Source organism: Marmota monax, unplaced genomic scaffold, assembly GCF_021218885.2.
Source record: "Marmota monax isolate L192 unplaced genomic scaffold, Marmota_monax_Labrador192_F-V1.1 WCK01_AAM20220418_F8-fsc00017, whole genome shotgun sequence".
NCBI lineage: Eukaryota > Metazoa > Chordata > Mammalia > Rodentia > Sciuridae > Marmota > Marmota monax.
In genome coordinates, this window is record NW_026695241.1 from 25,222,765 (window position 1) to 25,232,228 (window position 9,464).

Here is a 9,464-nt window from a genome sequence, read left to right on the forward strand (position 1 = left end):
TCTATAGACAGTTAGCTCCATTCTTTGAGTCTTGAGATGAGGCAGAACATCATCGCGGAAGAGTGTGACAAAGGCAAAATAATCATTAGTCACTAGAGGCAAAATATTCACCAGTCACTGTAAGCCTAATCTTTGAACCAATGATCATGGGGAAGCAGAGAGAAAATTCAACACCCAGATAATCTCTAAGGCTTTTCCTAAAAGTCACAGTGTATATTCATTATCCCAAGTGGCCATTCTTTGAAGGAAGGATCCCAACATTATCAGCATCAGATACAAAATACATACCTCAAAGGCACACCCCCAATGACCCACCTCCCCAGCCACACTCAACCTGGCCTACAGCTACCACTCAGTTAAGCCCACCAGGGAATTAATCTACTGATTGGGTTAAGGCTTTCCCAACCCAATCATTTGTCCTTTAAGCCTTCATGCATTGTCTCACACATGAGCTTTTTTGGGGGAGGGTGGGCATCATATCTAAAACATAACACACCTTTACTGAAGAAAGATGCCACAGTGTGACTTTGGTACTGCCCATTCTCTAGGAATGGTAAGTTAAAGGCAGGACCAGGCTTGGAGGAGCAGAGTCTGAGATAATGTGCATTTCAAATATTCACTTGTCCTCTCTGTCTTATCTTGGGCTTATGAGTCACTTTAATAAAGAGTTTTTCTCCAACATGGACAAATCTTGAAGGTAGATTTGACTGAAAGGGCAAGTATTAAGTGCTTCTTTGTTTATGAGAGTAAATCATGGCACTTCCTTGATTTCAAATCTGTCAAGTCAGCCCATAGTTATACCAACACTCACAGCATTTACTACTTTCCAGTTTATTAACAATGACTCAATAGTGTTTACTAACATCAACTTTTATCTCTGTATACTTTCTGTAAACCTAATCTTTGAACCAAGACCCATTTTGACTCATTTCTACTTCTATATGTCTTTCTTCATTCGTGATAGGCTAAAAGACCATTTAGTCAGAGTTCAGTATTTAGGGATGTGACCACAAGGTGGCAGTCTTCTCCATCTGGTGCAGAATTGGTAGAGGTTTCCTTGCAGTGGATTCTGAAAGAATAGGCTTTTTCTTAAAGGCCGGGTAGAAAATCAAGAGAAGCTGCTATAATTGTTAGTGTGAAAAAGGAACATCCTGATAACAAAAGCAGCTCTCCTTAGTAGACTGCAAGTCTGGATTGCTCTTAATTGAGAAGAACAATGAAGACATCTAATCCTGCTTTATTCATGTTCTTGTGGCTGCAGCTGGACTGTGAGTTGAGGATTTGGGGGAAATAGAGGATATTAGCAGGGGTTCTTTAGACATCTGGGAAGAATGGCTTTATGCGGGTATTCACTAGTCACTGAAGAAAAGGAAAATTCTGAAGAGTAATCACATGCCAACAAAATCTTTTTTTTTTTTCATTTTCTTTCTGAATAGGGGTTAGCCAAGGAGAGAAGGTAGAGCAGCGTCCTTCTACCCTGAGTGTCCAGGAGGGAGACAGTGCTGTTATCAATTGTACTTATTCAGACAGTGCTTTAGACTACTTTCCTTGGTATAAGCAAGAGGCTGGAAAAGGTCCCCGACGTATTATAGACATTCGTTCAAATAAGGAGATAAATCATATCCAAAGATTCATTGTTGTGTTGGATAAGAAAGCCAAACACTTCTCCCTGAACATCACAGCCACCCAGCCTGGAGACTCAGCTGTCTACTTCTGTGCAGCCAGTGCACAATGCTTCCCAGACACCTGCAGCCTCTACTCAAACCTGCCACTGGGCTGAGCCCCACCTGCTTCCTTTGTCACAGTCTTCCCATAGCATTTGTCTCAATGCAAATGAAAACTAGCATATTAACATTAAATACATATAGTAAACAGGTGGAGTTCATTATGATTCAGTTGCTTAATAATTTTGCTTAATGTTTCTTAACGAAATCTTCCAACTCTTTTGTGTATATCTAAAGTGAACAGCATGATGTTTTGATATACATAAACAATAAAAATTGGACAGATAGATAAGAAGATGCATAGAGAAGGCATGGGGGAAGGAATATCCAAATCCAGTTATCTCCACATAATCAGCAATCCTAAAGCTGTGCTTAGTGGATTCTTAAGGGGAATTAGAACTGTTTTGTTTGAACTCTAGACTTGGAAGATGAGTTTACACCTGCTGTTTAGATTCTTCTCATATAAATAACCCCTTGGGATCAATATAATAATCCCTGTTATTGGTGGGCTCTTGACTTTTTAGATGTTGTATTAGTTATTTTTTTTCAGATTAGAAAACATTACACACCAAACATAGAAAATATGTATGATATAAAAAATGTGAAATTGATAATTTCATACCCAGATAATCTTTCTAATATTTAGTCAAAGAATACAAAGAAGTACATATGTCCTATGGCAAAGAAGTCTAGAGATCTATTATATAGTATATGGTATATAGCTAATTATACTGTATTTGGGATTTCTGTCTAATAAATAGACTTTAGCTGTTTTTTGTCAAATACAAAAATTTACTATGGAAGAGAATAGATATATAATTTGCTTCACTATGTAATCACTTTACTATCTATTTTCATCTGGAAACATTGTATTTTAAACTCCAATTATATAGAAAACAATTTGTTTTAAAGAATCCTATTTATTTCCATTTATCTATGCCTTTCTTTCTTGATAAAACTCCATTTTATAAAGATAGTTATATTCAACCTGTATAATCAGAAAAATAAGAAATTATACCCCATTTGATTCAAATGTATGAAATGTCAAGATCATTTTACTGTCATGTGTAACTAATAAAAAAATAGAAAAATAAAGATAGTTATATTTACTCCTCAACATTTAAATTTATTTTCCTTTACTTTTATTTCTAGTGTATGTGAAAAAAATCTTTGTATTTTCCCACTGCTTTATTCAAGTCTTACTAGTAGGTTACAGAAGGAATTTGGTTAATGATTCACAGATGGGTCACTACAAAGTTCTCTGTCTTCATGTCCGGACTGAAGCAAATGTTATTATCACAAGTTTTTTTGTTAAATTATATCTTCTAGTGATGCTGATAAATCAATACAAGTAAAGAACCTGTATAAATAAGAAATTCCCTAATTCTCTGACTTCTGGTCAAAGGTAGGAGCATTTTAATAGTTCCCATCTTAATGAATACAACTAGCCGTCGGTGTGAGGAGGATCCCTCTTTGCTGGGTCATGGACGTTAATTATCAGCTAATTGGATTGTTCTTGTAGTCTTTAAAATAAATTAGATTTAAAACATCTGAATGGAAGTAGATAATATTGTGGCCCGTCTTTCAATTGGCTGTCCTTCTTTCCTTCAATATTATCACTAGCTCCTGTCCTGGAGAAGGAAGTGGAGTCCTTATTAGTCCACTTCCCCCAAGACTGGTCATGGAGTGAAAGGGAAGTGTGGCTTTCATTTTATCGCTAAGTTTTATGGTATAAGAGAGAGGATATGTTATTATTTACTTAAAAGATCTATCTTGCTAAGTTGACAATTTATCCAAAAGAATGAACACACACACACACACCAAAATCCTCTGGCCACAGTGTGCAGAGTCAATATCTCAGATCCAGTCACATTCAAGCTTTGGACCCACAACATGGTTGGTGTGTGTTTTCCTTTTGAAATAAACTTGGTGGCTTATTGCAAGAGAAGTGTATTTTCTGTCATGATTCTGGAGGTCAGAAGTTGGAATCAGTTTATTTGGGCTGGAATCGAGATGTCAGTAGGGCTGCGTTTGTGCAGATGCTGTAGGGAGAATCTGCTCCTGGCTTCCCCAGCTCTGATGGCCACCAGCATTTCTGGGCTTGTGGCTGCCTCCTCCAGTCTCTGCCTCCACAGTTACCCTGGCATCTCTCTTGCATTGTCAAGTGTCCCTCTTGCAAGCACACACAAGATTGCTTTCAAATTTTATATAATACAGTATACTCTCTAAAGATCTCAGGATCTTAACTTAATCACACCTGTATATAAAGTAACTGGCATTCCAGGGGTCAGGGCCTGATTTGTTTTGGTGGTGCTATTTTGCTTCCCACAGTGGGTATGGCTGGGCCTTGCTTTGCACAGTGAATAAGTAATATTATGTATTAGACTGAGTCCACTCACAAAGATAGAAAGTGCAATCACTTTATTTTCCTGGTGTTTCAAATATCATTTCTTAGTAGTTCTATCTGTGAACACTGAATTCCAGTGCACCATACATATCTGTGTAACCACCGCACAATCATGACATGGAGCAGTATCATTACCTCAGAAACGCTTGTCTCTCCTATTGTAATTACACCCTCCCACCCCTAAGTCCTGCCAAACTGTGTTTCCTTTTCTATTTGTGACTTTACAAAGTGTCCCAGGAAGAGAACCATACAATTAATTAATTAGTCAATTAATTAACTTTGGTACTGGGCATTGAACCCAGGGTTGCTTAACCACTGTGCCACATCCCCAGCCCTATTTTATTTAGAGACCAGGTCTCGCTGAGTTGCTTAGGGGCTTTCTAAGTTGCTGAGTCTGACTTGGAATTTACAGTCCTTCTGCCTCAGCTTCTTGAGCCATTAGAACCAGACAATTTAATCATTATGAGATTTCTGAGTCTTGGATAAAGGAAGCAAATGCCATTGGGTACACATGAGACCTCCATCTCTGCATCAACCTCAATTGCTTCTACTCCTGATGTTTAAAACTTTTGTCATTTCATTTAAAAAATAATTACCTCAAATGTTTCTATTCCCTTGGAGATCTGATTTCTATTTCTATAAAAAAAAAAAACCTCCCACTATTATGACAATTGATAAAGGAGAGTTTCAGTTGAGTGTTATGTCAGCTCATACAATCAGGGTGAGTCATTCTTTCTACATAAGTTTAACTGCACCAACTCTATCTGCATTATTCATCAGTAGAGACATTTCTAATTAAAATTTATTTATTTTTAAGTCCAATTTTATTGATCAAAAATCACTTAGGCTATACTTCTTGAGGCTGGGTAATGGCTTAGATTTTTCTGGAAGTGGCCACTGAATGACATATTCAACAATTCTTTAGGTTTAATTCACTACCAATGGCTTCATAGACCTGAAATATAGCACTAATGTGGCCATTGCCTCAAGTAAATCCTGTACCTAATCAAGTTACTTTATTAGTACAAGAACAATGTAGGAAAAATTAGAAATATATAACATTCTATCATTAAGTTGAGAAAATACTACTTAAAATATGAAAATAAAGGATAGGACAGGAGATATCACATCAAGTAGTTCCAGTCAGCTAGAGAATTGTGTTCTGACAGTCTCAAAGGCACTGTCTACATTGTTCCAGGGCTTGTACTTCAAGGATCTGGGTCAGCACTGATCTTCTGAGGACTGTCTGCTTATGGACATTATCTGCAGAAGTCTACTTAAAATATTTAATGTGAGTTACTTTTGGATTTTTGTCACTTTAGGATGAATGATGTCATACTAGTGGTTAAAAGCAATTAGGATCAGCTCCTTGTACTTTATCTGCTGAACTGGTAGTAAACAGTACTTAGCTCCTTTCTATAAGTTTCAAAGGCATCTTTCTCTGGAACATTTCAGAATACCATGTCACTTAGTTTTAGGATATATAGAAGCTGGTTAAATGAGAACCAGAAAAGACAACCTGTTGGCATGTTGATGATAGGATTTATTAATGAGTTATTTATCTAGTTAACTTTGTAAAGAATGGATTCTATATAATTTGGTAATCATGTGTACTGACTGGTGACTATATCATAGGTAGCCAACATATTAGTTTGTGTGAGGGGAGAAAGCAGGGCTGAAAGACCTGTAGGAGCAGCAGTGCATTATATAGGTAGCCTGTTTCCTGTTCAGGTGCAGCAGCAGCCCCTAGCACAGCAGATCCTCCCTCATCCTGTCAGGCTCCCCTCCCAGGGCAGAGTTCTGAAACCAAAATTTTCTTCTGAAGGAAGAAGGCAAACATGGTATTTTCCAGGCTGCTGAAGCTGATCATGGCATCAATGTGGCTGGGTAGGGATGGTTCCTATGGGAAGGGGCCTCCTCTGGACCAAAGGACAGAGGAGCCTTAAAGAGACTTGGGAGGGAGGTTAGCAGGGAGCAAAAATGTATATTTTTGTTCCATCCACTTGTCCCTAAACTTTCTGATTCTGTCCTTTTTCCTTCAGGATCCAGTTTTGCCCAGAAGGTGACTCAGGCCCAGCCAGCCATGTGGGTGCAGGAGAAGGAGGATGTGAGCCTGCTCTGCTCCTATGATGCAAGTGATACACGTTATGGTCTCCTCTGGTACAAGCAGCCCAGCAGTGGGGAGATGGTCTTCCTCATCCTTCAGAACTCTTACAGCCAGCAAAATGCCACAGAAGGTCGCTACTCAGTGAATTTGCAGAAGGCAAGCAAATCCATCCAGCTTGTCATCTCAGCCTCACAGCTGGGGGACTCAGGGGTGTATTTCTGTGCACTGAGAGAGGGCACAGTGAGAGGACTGTTGGAGGGAGGTGCACAAAAAACCCAGGGTCTGCCTGAGACAGCCACCTGCTGGAGGGACCAAGGCAGGGAGTGGGCACCTCAGACGGGAAGTGGGCAGGGCTGTGTCAGCTCATGTCTGGGGTGGGAGGGAAAACACTCACTCTGAGGAACCCCTCTCTAGGTTCATAGACCACATCAGAGTTCTCACTAATCAAACCAGCCCTAGTCCTGAATCTCTGGATTGAAGGTAGATTCAGAATTTTTCACAGGTTGAAAAAGAAGAATAAGCACAATAAATATTTTGTCATTTGGATATAAAATTTAGCTTAAAGAATTGGCTAAAGTAGTTCAGAAACATATGACTGTGAAAATTAATACAAATCTGTATGAACAGTTGCATTTTCAGAACTCAATTTCTATTAAGTATTTATTGAGTAAAGATTATGTTTCTAGTGTATTTTAAAATAAGGAAGGCCTTGAAATCTCTGTGTGTGTGTGTTTAAGAAAAATCATGCTGTTTTATACAATTTAATGAACTTAGGTTTGTTCTCCTCAAGTAAAAGCTACTCATATTGACTGTCTAAGTGCCTACTATACTACAAACTTTGTGCTAAGAGTTCCTTCCATCTTCTCAACAACCCTAGCATGGAACAGCTCCATTTGCATATTGAAAGTCTACTGTGTCACATTCATAAAAGCACAGTAACTAGTGGCTCTTACAGGGATAGGTGGAAGATCTACCCCAGAGATGGAAACCCCTTTACAGGTGGATAAGGGATTATTTTCCCCTAAAATAGTCACTATTCTTTAAAAATACTAAATTACCAATTTCAGTATAATATGTTCCTGCTTGCTTTATCAGTTTTATTCTTCTATTTGTTTCATTCTATTCCAATATCATAAAATAGTAAATTTTATTACATGCTAGGATAAATCACGACTCAGCAGTAAAGTTTACCATGAAATTTTTAGTAATTATTGCAGTTATTTTTCAACATAAATGTTAAAATCTGTCCCAATTTCTTCATATTCAATAACCCTCCATTAAATCAAATGAAAATAAAACATACAAAATCAAAGAATACTTCAAAACCAGAATGTTGGAATTACATTTATTGGCACATAAAATATCAACTTATTATCTTTTTTTTCAGGGAAGAGCTATTTTTTTCAATTATAAAGAGCCTTTTATGTTCTTCAATTATGTTTTGAGATTTCTTATATTTCTTTTTTTTTTTTTTGGCAAGGACAAACTTTACTTGTAATTTAATTCTTTCTGCCGTATTTCTGCTCTACTATTTCCTCCTATGGAATTGGTATTCTCAAACTTTCTCCCCTGACTTTTTTTAAAATTTAATTTTTATTATTACTTTTTGGTGCTTTTAGGTATACATGACAATAGGGCATAACTTGACATACTGTACATACATGGCATACACGCCATTACAACTAATTATGATCCCATTCTTGTGGTTGAAGATGATGTGGACTTACACTGGTCATGTATTCATATATGAGCACAGGAAAGTTATGTTCTCTTCATTTTAAAGTCTTTCCTATTCTCCTTCTCCCTCCCTTCTCTTCATTCCCCGTTGTGCAATCCAATGAACTTCTATACTTTCCCTCCTTACCTTCCCTTGTTATAGGTTAACATCCAAATATCAGACAGAACATTCTACCTTTTGTTTTTTGGGACTGGCTTATTACTCTTAGCATGATATTTTCCAGTTCCATCCTTTTACTGGCAAATACCATAATTTCATTCTTGTTTACAGCTGAGTAATATTCCATTGTATATAAATACCATATTTTCTTTATCCATTCATCTGTTGCAGGGTACCTAGGTTTGTTCCATAGCTCAGCTATTGTGAATTATGCTGCTATAAACATTGATATTGCTGCATCACTGTAGTATGCTGATTTTTAAGTCCTTTAGGTATAAGCTGAGGAGTAGGATAACTGGGTCAAAAAGTGGTTCCAATCCAAGTTTTCTAAGGAGTCTCTATACTGTTTTCCAGAGTGGTGGTTGTATCAGTTTGCAGTCCTACCAGCAATGTATGAGTGTACCCTGTCCCCCGCATCCTTGCCAACATTTATTGTTACTAGTGTTCTTGATAATTTCTATTCTGACTGGAGTGAGATAGAATCTCAGTGTAGTTTTACTTTGCATTTCTCTAATTGCTAGAGATGTTGAACATTTTTGCATTTTTAAAAATTATTTGTATTTCTTCTTCTGTGAAGTGCCTGTTCAGTTCCTTTGCCTATTTATTGATTGGCTTATTTGCTTGTTAGATGTTGAATTTTTTGAGTTCTGTGTATGTGTTGGAGATCAATGCTCTATTTGAGGTGCATGTGGTAAAGATTTTCTCTCATTCTGTAGGCTTTCTCTTCATGTTCTGGATTACTGTGAAGAAGGTTTTTAGTTTGATGCCAATCCATTTAATGATTCTTGATTTTACTTCTTGTGTTTTAGGAGTCTTATTGAGGAAGTCTGTTTCTGAGCTGATTTGATGGAGAGTTGAGCCTACTTTTTCTTCTATTAAGCTCAGGGTCTCTGGTCTAGTGCCAAGGTCCTTGGTCCACTTTAGGTTGAGATTTTTTCAGGGTGAGATATACAATCTACTACATATGAATTTCCAGTTTTTCCAGCACCATTTGTTGAAGAGGCTATCTTTCCTTCAATGTATGTTTACGGAGCATTTGTTTAGTATGAGATAACTGTATTTATGTGGGTATGCCCCTGTGTTTTCTATTCTGTTCCATTGGTCTTCAATTCAATTTTTGTGCCAATGGCATGCCATTTTTGCTACTATAGCTCTGTAGTATAATTTAAGGTCTTGCATACCTTCTGCCTCACTTTTCTTGCTAAGGATTGCTTTGGGTATTCTGAGCCTCTTAGTTTTCCAAATGAATTTTATGACTGGTTTTCTATTTTCATTAAGAATGTCATTGGAATTTTAATGAGAATTGCATTAAATGCGTATAACACTTTT

General features: G+C 37.3%; 1 gene segment (V, D, J or C); it reads left to right on the forward strand.

Moving 5' to 3' along the window:
* The first annotated feature begins 5,917 nt into the window (after positions 1–5,917).
* LOC124090457 (T cell receptor alpha variable 14/delta variable 4-like) lies at positions 5,918–8,956 on the forward strand. The segment is given in 3 exon segments: positions 5,918–6,018; positions 6,174–6,478; positions 8,945–8,956. Coding segments are annotated over 3 exon segments (366 nt in total).
* The last annotated feature ends 508 nt before the right edge of the window (positions 8,957–9,464 follow it).